We start from the raw sequence: 18,706 nt of genomic DNA on the forward strand, positions 1-18,706 counted from the left end.
AGCAAAACACAAGTGGCTGTTTGTGTCTTTAAACAGAGGAAAGAGGGAAGACCAACTAGGTCACTAGCAATTCTGAAGACTGTTCTGACACAGTCGCAATAAAAATAGGTTTTACTTAGAACTCAGTGACACTCAAGTTAATTAAATATTAAATTTGCCTCCTGATATTATCTCACCGACTACGAAGAATTCATGAAACGCTAAGCTTATGTATTAATATTCTTGACAGAAGTTAAGAATGTCTTGAGTCTTGGGGGAAAAGTATTTTTATAATTTAAATTCTACCTTTTATGAAAACAAACATCCCATTCACGATACCAACAGAGAACGTCCTTAATATTTTTCCTCAAACTGAAAAACAAGCAGTACACAGAAGAATAAAATTTAACTTTAGTCTGAAATAGCACAGTGCATGATAGAATTAATTATGCCACTGATGGATAACATCCAGAGATTCCTAAATTTTCTGTACATCTACATGTTATATCGTCTTACTTGGAATAGTACAGCTTCTAAGCAAAGAAACTAATATTAGTTTCCCGTAATTGGCACTTGCTGCTAACATACAGCGTGACTTTCTGATTAATAATGAAGAAAAGATCTGAAAAGGCACAGATCAGCTGGAAAAGCATCTGCTTAAAATACACACACGTAATTAGGAGAGGACGTCAAACAGACTTGATTACATATTTCATGGGTATGTGTCAAAGAGTGTAAAGCAGTTGACTTAACCCCAGGGTGACTTCAAGAGGATTTTCTCTATCTAGTGTTTGTGATTAGCACCATATAATCTGGATCTGCTGAACAAGTGGAGTTTTACACAATATGCAAATTTCCTTTTGCTTTAATTTAGCCCCTTTGGATTTAGCATAAAATCTCTGTGTTGCATGAAGAGCTGAAGCAGCTGGATCCAGATAGCTACGAAATTAAAAATGTAATAAGTGAAATAAGGTAATCCTTTGCCATGGCAGCCAGCACACATTGGAATGAGACCTGGACACATGCAGAGGGATGGCCGAAATGCACGCCCTGGTGCCAGCCAGACCTTCCTTTGTGAATGCCAGAATGCTGGTCCCTTCTCTCATCACAGAGCTCTACCTCTTCATATAATTAAATGTATTTCATCGTCCTGTCAAGACTCATTTTCTAGGTGTATGCTAGTAAGAAAAATGCTCTTGTATCAGTCAAAAAAATTAGCAACCACAAGGTAACATTGTATTTCCTTGTTAGCATATCAGGATATGGCAAAAATTAATTAGCAATATATCACATTGTTGAAGATTTAATGGAATTAATTTAAGTCTAATTTTATTTTCCATTTCTGTTTCAGCTCTGTTTTTTTTTTAGCTAGTACTGTACAGAGACACTACTTGAGCACTACGCAAGATCTAGTTTTTTTTCCCCCTATTTTAAAAGGGTATTCCAAGAACAAACAGGACCCCGACCCCCCAGTCTGTTTAGGCAGACTTTGAAAGGTGTGTGTCCAAGTGTAACTGAAAAACCTTCACAATTTCTTTGAAAAATGTGGTCCCACAGTCATTATAGGTTCTCCATCGATGAGCAATGGTAATGAAAACTTTGTAGTGAAATGGAGAATTCCATCATTTCCTAACTATGTCCAAGAAAGAAAATGATCTTCTAGGAAGGAAGATATTAAAGACAGAAAGCACTTATCCACGATTTCCTTTAGCCATGTCTCAGCAGTGCTGGGTCAGTCTACGAACAAGCAGATCAGAGTTTCATTGCTCTTGACTGCTATTAATACTAAGGCCCTTATTGAAGAGTAGACAAGAGTTTTACACCCATTCTCTTTGACGTAAGCTATAGTAATTTCTCCCACCTTATTTGTTTAAAGTGATAGATTTTACAGTGCTACCTTGAGCAGAACTGGGAACAGATTCTGCATCTACGGTATGAAAAAAAGGCAGGATCTATCCATTATTTCAAATTTGCCTTCCATAAATATCATGTGCTTGACTGTATTTTCAGACAGTTGCACAAGACTCACTTATTTGCTCATTTTGTAATATTGGTTCTTTGTTTTAATTCCATCTACAATCATTAGCAAATATGCGCTCTCTCGTGCATGTCTTTCCTAATAAATTAACAGCAGCACCAATAACAGCTTTTTTTTTTATTATGCAAAAGAGTCAATCAAGCTTTCCTACTAACCTGCTTTAAGCAGTAAGATGGAAACGAAAACGAACACAGACAGTCAGCTGTACATAAATACTCTTTATATAGGATAGATTTTTGACTGTTTTTCCATAACAGGCACATTCCTACCCTGGAGATAGATTTTTTTTTTTTTGCTTTTGCAAAACAGTTTGTCTGCTGTCAGGATATAAAAGTTTCCCTCTCAGAGAAAGCAACATCTACCTGAACAAGCTTGGATTTGAAGCATGAAATGCATGTTGCAAATCAGAAATCACTCAGAGGAATAGACCAGATGAGAATTTCACAAAAACTGAGCCTTCACACTTCTCAGGATTTCTTTAGCATATTTCTGGTTCATCTTCATTAAGGAAAGGTGGAAAAGAGAACACTTACACTCCCCTTCCTCATTCCTTCTTCCCCCCCAGCCCCAGTGACAAAACACTATTTCCACCTCAGCTAATCTGATTATTCAGTTTTCAAGCCTCACATGGATTATTAGCAGGAGATATATGTAAAAGTAAGAAAAATTCCTAGGTCATTCAAAGCTAATCTTCTAAGCCTCCTTAACAGGCAATGAGAAGAATTGGCATTGCTGGATGTAGTTCATTTCATCCTAAATTTCCAAAATATCTCAAATATCAAGCTGGAGAAATGCTGCCTCTTTCTATGGATTGCAATAGGAATCTAGATGGTCAGCTCAGACACATGCTGACAGCAACATAAGATAAATCCCACCCAGAGTATAACTCCAAGTCTAGAGACACTTCTTATACTGTGTAGATAACAGAGTACTGGCATAGGCTGTGGAGTTTCTTACTTGGAGATTTTCAAAAGCTGCCTGGGCATGGGCCTGAGCACCCTGCTCTGCTTGTTCCTGCTAGAGCACAGGAAGGACCAGATGGACCCAGAGGGCCCTGACAGCCTCAGCTATGCTGTGTGTCTATGAACAGTTTCCAAGCTCCATTCTTCCCTAAAGAGTAGTATTTGATTTACCAAAGGTCAAGTAAATTTTATATTTGAATGAGAAAAGGAGCTCAAGTGACACAAGTCATCCCAGCCATTGTATTAGGATTCTTTTCATGGCCCCACTGATCTCAGTGGAAGAACTTATAAGAGCATCCACAGAAATTAAGTCCTCACAGTGAAAGTCAATCTTTTCTCACAAATTTGAACGTGAAATTGCAGGTAATAATTCAGTAGAGGTTCTGATTCATCAATAGGTCAGGACTTAGTTTCACAGTTGCCATCTGATGTGAGGCTGATAAATCATCTTAGTTATTACTAAGATACTTAGTATCTTAGGCACTAATATATTAAGATACATACTTAGATATTACTAAGACAGTACTACCCTGCGTTCATTAAGGTACACAGAATTGCAAGAAAGTAGAATGTAGAGATGGTGTTCAGAATGGTAAAAACTTGCTTAAAGGAGAATCTGAATAGGAATGAGGCTCCAAAGATTAAGTCAAGGATAAATAGAATTCACATACAGAGTGATGAAAAAATACACAAATTGTTTAGAAATTAGCTCTACAACAGTAAGAAAAAAAAACAAAACAAAAAGAACCCACAACATACCACCACCAAAAAAATAACCCCCAAAAGTCCAAAAAAATACCCAAGCCAAACTAAAATTCTTTGGTTAGGAACACGATGGTTTATTTTGAACTAAAGTAGATAGAGAAATAGACTAATAATTGCAATTTATTGAATGTTGTTTCTGAATATTTGCTTTCCAAGTTGCATGCTACTTTATCCCTCCCTGATTTCAGTGATAGAAAGAGGCACAGAATTTTATCATTCTTGTTAGATCACCAACCATTATCTTAAAGAAACTGAACTAACACATGGACAAATGCTTCTCTTATCAGCAACTTTGATTTATAGCTACCACTGCTTGAGGACCTCCACTTTATGTTAACAACCAGGGACGGGGAGACAAAAAAACAAAGAAAGTTGACAAGAATGCACAACTAAGGACAGTGCTCCTGTTTTACTGCCTATATTTGGGAACAACTGGCCAAGTGCACTTTACCACTGCTCTGAAACCACAGCAGTAGCTCTTCAAAGTTCACTGGTCCTTTGCTAGACAGTGACATATCTGCGGGCTTCAGTGAAGACAGCACAGCAGCCCACAACACAACACAACTGAGGACACAAAGACGTTCAGCAGCTGCCACATTCCTCACGACAAGACTGTTCTTTCTATTTCTTCCTCCAGCTTGTTGCATTGCTTTTTTTTTTTAAAAAAAAAAAAACAACAGCAAAAAAAAAAAAAAAAAACAAACAAAAACCAAACAGTTAAATTAAGGTGTATAAAGCACACCAAAAAGCAAAGAGATCTCAAAACAGTGCTACACCAGGGTGGTTCCAGCAACCACAGACATAAATTCTCAGCTACATTATGAAAGCGCAACCAATAAGACACCCAGTATACATGCATAATCTCTTCTTCATCTAGGGATTAAACTATACACATAAAGATGGATGGAAGAGGAAAGGCATTTTTCTGGTGCCAGTAATATGAGGTTAAAGCTTCCCTGGTGAGAAAAATGAGATTGGTGAATCCTTGTTTATGAGGAAGCACATGGAGCTCTTCAAAGCAAAAATAACTCAAGTTTCATCTGGTTGTCTTTAGTATCTGAAGATGTGCAATGTGCATACCAAGCCACCCAAGACATTTCTGTCCATTGCTACCTCTTCCTCTGTTACCCTCGACAGGTCTGAGGAAAGACTGACACTTCCGGTCTCTTTCTAGGCCTCTTCCCAAATTAGGCAGTTTGTGGATGGAGTCCATGTCAACATTAGCAAATGTGCATTAAAAACAAAATATAAAACAGTTTTTATTTCTAGAGATAAATCTTATATAAAAATTAAACTCTGCAAAGTCAGCCTTGGCAGGATTTCATCTGTTAACTCACATTTTCAGAGCTTTTGATATCAAGCTCTGAATGTTCTGCTCTGCCTTCAGGTACAAATGATGTCTAGTTTGCAGTAGACAGCTCACAAAAGAAAACTAAGAAAACTGGGTTGACATGACATGCTAGCAGCAAGGGCTGGTAGCAGTAAATAAGTTTTTTTCTAGTTTGTTCTCTAAACCAAGTTCATTTGGGGATAGAAATTAGAAAACAGAAACAGTCAACTCACTATCCAATAAAGGAGAGGAGAAATTTTTAATAAATTCAGTGTAATTACCTAGGAATCAGAACATCTTCTGGCTTTAACTCTTTTCTGCTCCTTACATCCATAAGACTGTTTTCCTTCTGAAGCTAGAATTTAAAATTCTATCTCTTCAGTGTATCCATACTTTCATGTTCAAGGGGAGAATGAAGCATCTTCTCCTCACTGTCAACTTGTCAAACATGTTTTTCTCATAAGAAAAGAAGCAAAAAACCCTGTCCATCTTTCAGGTGCAGTTACCAAAAGTATTAAACATGAACAGTGAAGTGAGGGAACTTGTTCAAATTGCCCAGGTTTCTTTTCCATTATATTTCATCTTGTGGCAAATGGTTGGCATAGAGAAAGCAAAAACGTTATCAGTGATTTGTTCTCCCTCACATCAAGGAAGGTTTGCTCCAAAAGAGAACAATTTTGTATATTGTGAGCTTCCACTTTCACATAGGCCAGTACAGAAGAAAGTTCAGTGATCCTTGCCAATTTGATAACTGAAGAAAAATAATTTCTGGCCCTAACCTGGTTAATTTGTGTGGCCATAAGTATTTAAAAATGAGACATTGAGAATCCATGCAGTATCAACAACAGCAGACTGCTCAGAATCCCACTACTAGCATCAACCAGTCCTTGAAATACCAAAGGAAGGTAAAAACTAAAATATAACAGAAGACAACTCAAGAAGTCCCAACTTCCATAGGCTAAATTAAAAATCAAAATTAGCCTCACCATTTAGCATCCTGCACTGTATTTCTTTTTGGCTGCATGCAGTATAATTGCCTTTATGAAAGCTAAAACAACCTTCTATTTCCAACGATGAATCAAGCATCCAATGACTTTTAAAAAGGCATTTAATTTATCATCCTTAAGAAACCGTCTGCACTTTATGATTTCTTCCAATGCATATATTTTCTTCTGAAAAGAAAAAATGTTTCCTGAATAAACATCATAACTAAAGTACCACCCCCAAAATAATTCCAAATGTGTATCATTTGTTTCATTTGTTAAACTGGTAAATATTTACTAATGAAAGGGTGTAGCAGCTAAGGTCAAGTTGAAAATTCTGAAGACACAAGGTTTTGGAAGTCAGTTTAGTCAGACTCATCACAATATAACTTTAGCATGATATATGCCTTGTTGTTAAACGGAAGTTGAAACAGGTCAAGGACTTAGATGGGATGATATCAGACTCAGAAAGAGATTTCTATCTCAGCACAGTCTAATGATGAAACCTTCCATTAGCGATATTCCTCTCTATCTTCAATAAATACTGGTCCAATCCAGTCACCTTACATTCTGAGAAGAATTCAGCAATGCCTTTATTACACATAAGGGAATGATTAGAAACAAAAACATTTTCTTCATCTTCCTTGTTTCTGCTCCAGGCTATTTATAACCCAGAATGAGAATCACTTTTTGGTACTGAGTGAATGCAAAGCAAGTACTCCAGGAGTCACAGGAAAGCCTAATTCAGAAGTGATTCCCCCTCTGACAGCACATTTTGACACTGAAAACTCTGACGGCTGAGGTGGAAGACATAAGCATAATGTGGATTAAAACAGATCTGCAGTAATTTTTGATTATGAAATGTTCCTACAGCATGTGATGGCTTTGTTGTATACATGCAACTGCCAATCATCTTTGTTCAAAAGGAGAAGTGTACCTTCCACAGAAATCAAGTAACTTACAAAGCGTCGATATTCTCAATGATGTCCAGTCAGTGCCAAAAGGACTACATCCCTTGTTGCACTGGTTGTGTCGAGCAAAAATAGATTCACTGCACCTATCTGCACCTACTCTGCAGGCCCCAGGCCAAGGAAGCTGCAGCACTGCAGTCAAACTTTACAATATCTTTGACAAATGGGCTGACAAAATGCATTTAATGATGGAAAAACCCAGAAGGGACCATAGCCATACAAGTTCATGCTACCATTTTTGCATGGTGGTTGTTCACTTCGGCATGATTAAATTCTAATTAAAAAATATGTCATATGCAAATGTATACACTTACATACACACATACATGTAAGCATAATCACTTCAGTTTTAGAGTGAATGGAGATGTTGAATGTTCCTACTTATCTGGAAAGCAATGGTTTCTTGTAGAGGTTAAGAGGTACTGCTGGCACTTCTGCTTTTCAGTGTGACACTTGAAAATGAGACTAGAGACCACCAAAATATACCTAAGGCTATATAAGTTCTTCAATTCAAATATGTGTCACAAACATTATCTAGTTTCTCAATTTTATCCTGAACGTAGGTTTCTTCTTCTTTACCCTGTATTTTTTTTTTCCTCATCTCCCTTTATCTTTCTACTATTAAGCACCAAGGAAAAAATAATTTCTTAAAGGAAAATGGAAATATTTCTAATTTTTTTATTGCTTTATTTATAAAAGTGTTATTGGTCTGAAGATCTGAAATAACCTCTGTAGTTTCGACATAGAAATTTTCATCTTTGAGAAACCTTGCTTTTTAGTAAAAATCCAAGCTGTACAATAAACAATGTCAGAAAAAAAAAACACAGAAGTTAACATAGTACATAATAACATAATACACAAATTAAAATATTCTGAAAAAATCACAAAAAATCCATGCCAAGTTAATACAGATGTTGTTATATATCACTGCTTTGGCAAACTTACCAAACTTTTTACCATATCCCCAGAAATGTTCTAGCATTCAGAAGATAGCAGTCCATAGCTATTCTGAAAGTGATAGAGTGCCATAAAAAGCTTTTTAATGATTCTATTCAGACAGACTAGAAAAGAATATGGTGTTGATATAGTTGAGTGCATTTTTTATTAATGAACAAACACAACAACTCAGCATGTTCTCTTCAGTATAGTATAAATACATCTACTTTGCTATTTGAACTAGTTAAATCTAGGTATTGATGAGTTTTAGAGAAAATAAAACTTGATGTACTTCAGATACTGGAGACAGCAAGTTATTACTCAAGCCAGACTTCAGAAAAATCTTAAAATGAACACACGCAAAAAATAGCATAAACAATAAATGAATTAAACCCAAATCACCCACTCTCACAAAAGTTTTGTGGAAAACCCCCTTGACTTAGATCACTAAAAGTCACTAATGGTGAGAAAGCAAACTAAAAGAAATAGTAAAAACTAGAAGGTCTCAACAGGCTTTTTATTCATGTATGTATTCTACTCTTCTATCCACTGCTACCCACTTTATTCAGGTTCAAGTATTCCCTTCTGCCTAGTATTAAGATTTTCAAGTAGTTTAGCTGGAATGGGTACCAAGAGATGGGTACTTAGATGGATGAGCAATGGAAGAGGTGCCAGCCAATACTCCTACAAGTTAAATCAAAGCAGTTAGCCTCCTTTAAAAAGGAACGCGTTTGCTTAAGATTGTACATTCTTCTAAAGCATTTTGCTTTGCAAGAAGGTATGCATAGTGCAGGTTCACTTTAGATAGCTGGTCTCCACACAAGACACAACAAAACAAAACAACTGCACTGGTTGGAGATCAGTCAAACTTCTGTTGAAGTCCATGAAAACTCTGCTATTGATTTCCACATGGACAAATATCTAAGAAAATACCCTTCATAAAAATCTTGCTCTATAAGGAAGAAACTAGAAATCTTCAGACAAATCAAGACAAGAAACTGCCTCAAACGCTAGCAGCATTAAAAATACATGGTCAGTGTCTTTCCAGACTCAGATCTCTTATTATGTCTTTTTATAGGAAATTAAAAAAATGCATTGGAGAAGGGAGGTTCAAACATTATTCATAGAATTCATACACATTAACTGTGCATATACTTGAGTATGAAACATATATTTTGTTAACCTTGCACGCTTTTAAAGTGGAAGCAAGCCTCAGTGCCAGGCTCAAGCACAGCAGGGCATCCTGGAGTCAACATGGTATACAGAGTGTCTTGAAGGCAATGATCCTGTGCAAGGTTATAGCTCAAACTGTTGAGGGTTCAAAGTTGCTCAAACATGTCAGAGCTGAAGAAAAGGGGTTCAAAATCGGAAGACTCCCTAGCAAGCTAGAAAGCCTGCAGTAGCCCCTAATCCCAGTCTACTTGCACTTGCCCTAGAGAAATGAAGTCATGCAGCAAACATGCCATATAAGTTATCTTCCTGGAGAAGACTACTGCAAAGGGACAATTTAGCAGGTTTGCATAGGCTTCACAAAGTTCCTGTGACCAGGGAATGTCAAACTCACAAAGCACAGGAGAGATGAAGATGGCAGGATGTGAGCTGTAGTTATCTCTGTACACATAGCAACAGGCTGACTGCTGTGAGAACATACTCTAAGCAGTAACTGGAAAGGTCTGTCACCCACTTTGCACAGCTCAGTATACCTCTATCTGTATTACAATATTCTTAGCCTGAAGGGAAGCAGTAGTCCTCAGTACTTAGAGAAGGATAGAATACTTCATGTTTATCCTCCTAAGGTCATCTATTTCAACCTCCAGTTCACTGCAGAGGTAAGTGAAAAGCTACATCAGATTGTTCAGAACCAAGTCAAGTCAAATTCTGAACATCTCAAAGTATGGACATTTGACAGCTTTCTCTGGGCACCTGTTCCAGGATTTGATTGCGCTGATCCTGAAAAAAACACTTATTTATACCAAGTCAGAACTTCCCTTGCTGCGAGTTGTGACTGGTGTTTCTTCTCCTTTCATCCCGCACTTCAAGAAACATGAAGTGTATTACAATTCTACAATCATGTGCTTTTCCACGGGAGAAATGGGAATTTCTCTAAGATCTACACTGCTAGGTTATATCACATTAAGAACAAAATAAGAAAAGCAAACAAACAAAAAACAGAGAATCAAACAGTAACAGCACTGGAACACATAATGCTGTTTTCCAGTACAGTGTGTCAAAGTACAGACAAAATAACTGCTGTGAAAAAACAAGGTTTGAAAAGTTTTCTGTATGAAAAGAAATATCCACTCAGTGGAATTGTATTCCCTATCACAAAGGGCGTTCTCTAAACTCTTTCTTGATTTCTCTCTAAATCTCTATTACTAAATTGCTTTGCTGTACGAGGTCAAGTTGCACAGTCCTCATGCACAGCAGGAACTCTTACTGCCTCAAGTCTGAATAGAATGTAGCTCAGCTACATCCTACTATTATTTTCCTATTGCATCTTTCTAAGAGTTAGGCAGACAGCAAGAACTTGATGTAATCAAGCCTTGCATATGTGTTTGGGGAGAACAGTCTGGATACTTCATTTTTTTTCCAAAAAAGTTGAGAATGATCAAATACACAACCCCTGAATAAACCAGTTATCCTGAAGACTCCAATCTTCATATTGATGAATGTGGATTATAAATCTAGAAAGGAAAATTAAGCTACAGCCATGGGAAAATGCAATCATATTTGGGTCCCAAGTAAAAATCTGAAATTCAGTCTTCATTATTAGAGTTACGTTAACTGACCTGTGAGTTTTTCCAGAACATCAAATCCATGTTTCAAAGCAATGATATCAAGAAAAGAGACTGTGCCGTCTTCAAACCTGAAGAATGGAACAAAGCAGCACAGTAAACAAATCATGCAGGTATCATACAAACTTCGTATCTACTTTGAGAATTGCTATTTTGTATCCAGTGAATCTAACTTGTAGAAGGGGAACTCCTCCCTCAGGGATTTATCTTCAAGTGCCAGTTTTGTTAAGTCAAAATGTATTATTCAAAGCTAGAAGTTCATTTGAGCAATTGCTTGTAAATAACAGCTCTATTTTCTCCTATATTGGCTACTTGAGTATTTTGGATTTTGAAAGTAATAAGTAATGTTTACATTTTATGCCCTAATATCATAAGGTTCTAAGTTGTCTCCTTCTACTCTTAGAAGTTGATGGGAATAGGTGAAGCAACAGGTGGACATTTTGTGTTTGCTCTACTCCAGGTGATTACATTTAGTAGTTGAACTGAAAGACAATAAGAGACTTTCCTTATCTGAGGAGGATTACTAACAAATTTCCCTCCACGCAATGCTACTGGAAAGGAAAAATAACTGACCTATAGCAGGAGCACTATAAAAGGATGGGGCAGGACATGCGTACACAACCAACAGGGTAAGCATGAAACGGAGACAGTGCTTGATTTGATGAACTTCTGCAGCCATTCCAGCAACTAAGAAGATGCAGCTCCAAGGTAGGGTTGTATTCATGAAAGAGAGCCCAAGAGACTTTTGAATGGGCAGAAGGGAAGGGATGTCATACCAGCATCAAAATATGTCCACAGCTTATAAAGAGGTTTAAGGAGTGACCATTCAGTTTGTTTCACAAGCAGAATAATGCTGACAACTGAAGGTTAAATATACAGAACTCGTTACTGTGTAAGGCTGAAACTGAGATCACTGCACTTACCTAAGCAACCTCCACAGCTGTAACAGTTAAGCCTGGAAATGAACCCATCAGCAACAGCTCCATGTCTCATGATTCAAGTTTAAAGCTAAACTTTCACCATGAGGACAAAGTCTTCCCAGGATCATGGTGTTCCTTGAACCATTCTCAGAAGGAGCTGATGATGTCCAAACTGAACACAGCTGAATATCACCAAGTACAACAGAGGCACTTTTGGGTAAAAAAAATATTTTAGATGTACACATGATACACAAGAAAAAAAAGACAATTTTTTTCCTGGATGTATCACTTTTCTTTATGCAGATAGAAAGCTTTTGGTGCCATAATTATATACGTACTGTGAAAAGGCTCAAAGATGCAAAACATCAAGACTTCATATAATTTTTCTTTAATAAAATAAATCTCAACAAAATAGCATAATAGCTCTCACTTCAACAGTCATTTTTTCATACTTCTATTTCATTCTTCTATAGTTATCTACTAATGGAAACCAGACAAGTTAGACAGGACAGTGAGCTGAAGAACATACAAAGCTTCTAAAAATATTTGGTGAAGTTCTATGTAAGTGTAATACCTGACTACTGTGCAGGGCTAGTTGGTGGCTGGATTTGATTCTATAAGGTCACATGTTCAGTTATGACAAAAGATAACAGAAGCAGTAAATAATTACAAATGAAACGATAAGAAGGAAGTGGTGCAAGGAAGAATAGTCTAAAAGGAATCATTCGTGCTCACACTTTCCAACAAAACACAGGCCAAAGAATCCTTCTTAGAAATTTTTGGATCTTGTCTAATAATAACGAATAGCAAAATATTTGTTCCTTAACCTCACTGATTTTCAGTTATAACGTGTGGATCAGTATCAGATGGAAGCAATACTTCCAAAAAGCCAAAAAGAATAATGAGAGAAGAGAAAGGAGAAGGCAGATGCTAGGAGATGTTTCAAAATTAGATGTAGAAAAACAGTAAAAAATTGCATGTTCAGGAGGGAAATACTACAATGGTCCCACACAGTTGTCAAGCAGAGATTATAGAAAGACTACTTAAGAGGGAGGTGATTGGCCCCGATCAAATATTGGCAATAGACAGCAAAGCAATTAAAGCACTGGGATTTGAAGACCAGAGTAGAGACACTGCCACTGAGCCCATCAAGAAGGGCATAACCTTCAACAGCAGTCATCAGAAAAAAAAATGCTTGAAAAGGCTACAAAGATGTCAGCAGAGATCTTCAAAGGCCCCCAAATCATATGTGATTATTATCCCAGTAGACAACTGTAGTTCATCCATCACTAACCAACAGAAGATGCATGAACCACGATAATGTTTTATGATCTTAAAGATTTTCACTAAAGTAGTCCAGAGATTAGGAATCTCCTTCTGTTCAGAAAAAATAAAGCAAGCACAATCATGTTTTTTTCATCAAACATTATGCTCCTTATGGTAGTAGATGCAAAAAAAGTGACTGCTAGAAGCTCCATTACAAGAATCAGAAGCCATAAAATAAAAATAATTACCAAATCACAGAATTCTTTAGGTTGGAAGGGACCTTAAAGATCATCAACCTCCAACCCCCTGCCACGGGCACAGTTGCCACCCAGGGTCCAATCCAACCTGACCTTGGACATCTTTAGGGATGGGGGTATCCACAGCTTCTCTAGGCAGCCTGTTCCAGCACCTCACTGCTCTCTGCATAATTTTTTTTTTTCCTAATATCTGAACTAAATCTCCTCTCTTTTAGTTTAAAGCCATTTCTCCTTGTTCTATCTCTACTGGATAATCTAAAACGTCATTCCCCCTTCTGCTTTTTATAAGCTCCCCTCAACTACTAGAAGGATGTAATGAGGTCTCCCAGAACCTTCTCCAAGCTAAACAAGCCCAACTCCATCAACCTTTCCTCACAGAAGAGATGCTTCAGCTCTTTGATTGTCTTCATGGCCCTCCTCTGGACTCACTCTAGTAGCTCCGCATCTAACTCATGGTAGGGGCTAAAATACAATGCCAAGAATACTTGCTCAAAGATACGGGCAAGTCTTCTTTTACAGTTCAGATACAGATATAATATTTTGCAATATTCCATTCTTGTATTTAGATGCCTACTCGATTTCTACATTACCAGCTTTTCTTTTCTGACAAAGAAAGCACTAGTATTCTGTCATTTCTAAAATGTATGTATTTACACCATTGCCCTTACACTTGATTCTCGTGTATCATATCCAGATTTACTGAACATCCTATGCACAACTTCATGTAATGCTGTCATCCCCTCCATATTTCTAGCTATTTAATTGATCATTTTGCTTTATCCCCTTGAGAAGTTTACACAAATTATCTATAAATTCTGGTATTCAATAAGTGAAGTCTTAAAAACTATAGAAATGTAATCATTACCAAAGCAAACCATGATGCTATGAAGGGAAGCTATTCCTCTCGGGATACAGAGAGCTCTTTCCCAGAATATTTAACTCTATTTAGGACCAAAGATAAACACGCTCCTTTACATTGCAAAACATTGACTTGAATGGCTGCTTTTCTTTCTGATGTAATTGATGCTTCAAACTAATTGTTTTCATACTCAATGGCAGTTCCAGTGTTAGAAAAATCAGTTTAGGATGAAGCTCATTTTAATGCTGGTCCAGCAGCCATTTCCCAAAGTAATGAAGTCTCTGCAGCTGACAATGTATAAAGGATACTTATGTAGGATAATAGTGCGGAGTATCAACTCAGGAAACATCAAGCTTACCTCTCTCAGCTACTTCTTATTATAATTAATCCCACTTAATCACAGCTGGGATGAGCTCAATTGCTTAGCTAATTGTGTTTGTGAAAACCTGATAGCATTTCACATCAACCTGTTATTTGGCAAACTCCTTAAACAGCTCACGGCATAACAGAGATGCAGAGCAACCTGTCTAAATCTTATCAGGGAGCTATGAAGTTGATGAGCTGCTCTTCCTTTGCAAGACACACAAGACCTGTGCTTCTACAAGTGTGGGTTCTTCCTTTGAGCCATGAGAGAAAACTGCTTACAGGTCCCACTGTCATGATCTCCTTAGGACTGGAGAAGGCTAGTTTTTGTTTGAATACTGTTGAGTGGTTGTCATGACGTTTCTCTGTTAGGTTTCTGCATACAAACATTGTTTTCTAAACTTCAGGGCAACAGAATCAGTGAAAGAAATAGTGTTCTTCCTGGACAGTTTGAACTCATTCTCTCTTAGCCAGGTCACTTTTGCATATAAATATTCTAATGCATCATACCCTGGACAGATAGAATTAGAAACAAAGCATACAAAGACAAACAAAACTATTCCTGTTTAACAAGAGAGATAAAATTTGGTGTAAGACAGAAATATAACCCCAAAGTTGGACAGCACTGGCTTAAGTGAAGGGTCTAAAAGGGTTCAAGACCAATTGGCCATTGCTAAGGATGTGAAATATCTTATATAACACATTATTTTGTATATGGACAGTATACACAGCCCTACTTTTAGGTGGGAGCACCGGCCTCTGCTTTCTGGGAAGGCTGACTTGCCCAGCAGGCAGATGAGACATACAGCTGCTGCTTTTTTCTCTCTCTCCATTTACCCAAAGTAAATCCAGACACAGAGCCACTGCACATCAATTTCTCTGGCCAGAGTACAGCCCAGAGCTTTGAAACTTTGATAAAAATTCCTCCACAAGGTCAAAAATAATTCAGCTCATCTGAGAGTATAGCTGAGTCAATACAAAGCCCAGTGTGCAGAGGGAACACTGCTGTCAGTCAAGATCCACTCTTCCTTACACCAGGGCAATGACTCAATTTAGGTCAGATGAGCAAAAGTCATGCCATAGTTTCTGAGGCAGGTAAAAGTGAAAGCAAATCCTCAGGAAGAAAAAGCGCATTTCTTGAATAAGCTGCTTTTCCTTTCTTTCCTTTCCTTTTTTTTTTTTAAATACTCCTCAAGAGTGGAACTGTCCTTTGAAGTGAGATGTTACACAAGTTCCTTTCATCTTTTCAATTCATTTATTTTCATCTAATTAAAAAGTACAACAATACTGAGAGGTTCTTGGCATACATTTAGAAGTAGTTCATTCAGATCCTGTTTCTCACCTCTGAGAGATATTCCATATCGCCTCTACATGAAACAACCGTCTCGGTAAATTTCATTTTTACACTTTATAGAAATACACCTGTTTGTTCTAAATTGACTTCTGCTGGAATTACAATAGCACCAAGGGTATACAGTGTCAGGTTCACCACTGTAGGAACAGACTCATTTCCATCACGTCCACCTTTTTACGTTATTAATTGCCATCTCTGATATTAGCAGGGGAAGAGATCTTAATTGGTCTCACTGCTTCCCGACATCAAAAACCAACACTTGCAAAAGGAGCTCTATTTTTTTTTTGCTTTTCTTGAACTTAAAACACATCTTTACTGGGCCTCTTTAGCGCCCTGTTCTGCTCCCACTGAGACACAGTTGTCAGATATGTTCCTGGGCTGTTTGCAGCTCTCTAGAGGACAGGCTCCCTTTGCTCTGGCTTTGTCTCCTCACAGCTGATTCCATCCACTGCTAGCAATTTGCCTTCTTAGCTAGATAGAACCCTGGCTACGCAAACAGCAACAGCTGAATGTTACCACAATGTCACTTGAGACCAACTATCCAGCTGCAGACTTTGTGCTCCTCTGCAAATAACACAGGATCTGATGCCCAGGTTCCTACCCTTTGCTGAATGCTCCCTTCAGAGTGAATATCTTTGCTGTATATAGTGGATGCTGCTGAGATGAGTAAATAAAATTGGGAGATAGACCACTGTAATGGGCAAGTATACTATCACTAAGCTTTTGTAAGAAGTCAACTTTTGCATGACTGCCTACACAGGAGCATGCTGCAGGCAGACAGGAATTTAAATGTCAGGAGGGCAGTAATAAATTACAGACTCCTGAATAGGACACCTGCTCTCACCACTTCAGCAGCTCTTTTTTTACCTCGGTTAGAAGCATATTGCATGTTCATGGGCAATGAGTGGAGAACGCTTACCCAGGGCCTGACCAACTGCCCTTTCTGGAGTAGGAAATGGTATGAATAAATCAACCCATTTTTATTTCTCAAATGTCTCTGCTTTTTATATACAATGCCTAACTGGGAACTTTGATCTCTATCTGTATCCAAAAACTCCTCCCGTTTTGCACAGGCAGATTAGTAGTCCCTCAGTCTACTACTCAATTCAGTCTGAATGATACATTCTGATTTTATAGACTCTCAGCTCCTCAGTGCTTTGCCTTTGAGTAAAAATTACACTTCTGAGAACACTGCATCACAATTACCTTCAGCTGTATGCAATTTTTTTTTTATAAAATTAGCTTTCTCCTACTATTTTTTCAACTAATAGTTTACAGGATTTTTTTAAATGGAATTATTTAAACAAAAACTGTAGCCAAAAAGCATTAAACCATGCAACAGTTTAGAAGTCACATCTTAGCGCTAACATCTTCCCCAAACAAGCCTTAAACAAACACTCTACAGAATAATAAAACTCCTTTATTTTTTTCTTCACACAAAATCAATCAGTTACAAAAAATCCTAAAATACATTTGTCACTTGGCAAAGGTTCCCTTCCAACCTTGCAAGACAGGGCAACGTGACTTCTTTGAATTGACAGAGGTGGAAGAAACAAAATAGTCTTTCTTTTTAAAATTCCACTGTGCAAACACAGTATTACCTTAAGGTATATAAAACACCACAGAAAAGGACATTTCCGTAACATATATTAAACATAAAAGTCAGTCTCTGGGAACAGGAGCCCTGCTGGTTCACTGGGCTCAAATAATAGTATGTTCAGCTCTCAGCTAGCTAGCTTGCAATTTACTCATTCATCTTAAATCATAATTTAATGTCAACAAGAACTCCAATAAGGTGCAATTCACTGTGAGCAGGTTTCTTGCAAATCATTTCTGTGTCTGGGTATTTAACATTTGATATGCATTATTCTCACATGAGTAAATATCTATCATCGAAATATTCATACCTCTGCTCCCCATGGGAAGGTAAGATCCAGACATAACCCCAAGTAACAGTTAAAGTGAGCAATTTGCAAAGCGTATTTGCATAAACTGTTCACTGATAAATTATGAGTAATGAATCATTAATAAAAATTCAAAACTTTTCTTTGATTTTCTTCCTAGAAGGAAAGGAAGGATGAAAGACATTCTGGAGATAAATTTTTCATAGGCAATAATCTGACCAGCTGTAGTCACTTGTCCATATTCAGTATAAACAGATTTGTTTATTTCCTAATGAAGACAGAGATGCGATCCTTTGTTTTTAAGGTACACTTGATGATAAAGAATAACATTGTAATGAACTATTAGGGACAAATCAATTTAAAATTAGGCAGACAAAAAAGACTTCACTTGAACAGGAGTTCATTCTTAAGGATCCACATGTAACAATATAGCTGTCTAACCATGTGTGACAGTGAGGCAAACTCAGATCAATGACCTCAGATAACGGAGTAGTAACTTATCTCTAGGTAACAGAGAAAAATCCCTGCAACTGCTTTCCAGTGTGTGGGCTCAGTCCTACAGAAAGGTCTGTGCCTCAGAGCAGGGCTTACTGCAATGCACAAGACTTCTTTCCACCACTGACAGAACTGAACTGGAGCACTTTATTTTCTGTAAATTACCATGACAAACCTTCAAGTCCATGTATTTTGCTACTGGGAACAAGAAAAGAGAATTCAAATTGAAAAGTGAGAATTCATTTTCTTTCTTTATAAACTGAAAAGAGTATTAAGTAGATGCTAGAAGCCTACAAGCATGTGTTGACAGGAAGAGCACAGTGTTACCACCGTTGTCTTTTCCTTCTGATGCCATTGTGCACATGTGATTGTAGCTGGTGGCTTATGGCAGCTAGGTGTAAGGAGCAGTAACAAGTGCTAAGCACCTACATTAAGTTTAATGTATGATATATATACCAGCAACACCTTGCGTACCCAGAAAGGCTGGCATCTTGATAAGATTGGCCTTATTAAATTACTGCTATCAAAC

General features: G+C 37.5%; 1 protein-coding gene across 8 annotated transcripts in view; it reads right to left on the minus strand.

Annotated features, from left to right (window-relative positions):
* Positions 1–18,706, minus strand: part of MOCOS (molybdenum cofactor sulfurase) — a 273,774-nt gene that overhangs the window by 84,760 nt on the left and 170,308 nt on the right. For all 8 annotated transcript variants that reach the window (XM_085220550.1, XM_085220547.1, XM_085220546.1 and 5 more), the window contains one exon: positions 10,754–10,830. In XM_085220550.1, the coding sequence (XP_085076676.1) occupies positions 10,754–10,830 (77 nt within the window). The remainder of the gene's footprint in view (positions 1–10,753; positions 10,831–18,706) is intronic.

The sequence above is a fragment of the Meleagris gallopavo genome, chromosome 3, assembly GCF_905368555.1.
Source record: "Meleagris gallopavo chromosome 3, MGAL_WU_HG_1.1, whole genome shotgun sequence".
NCBI lineage: Eukaryota > Metazoa > Chordata > Aves > Galliformes > Phasianidae > Meleagris > Meleagris gallopavo.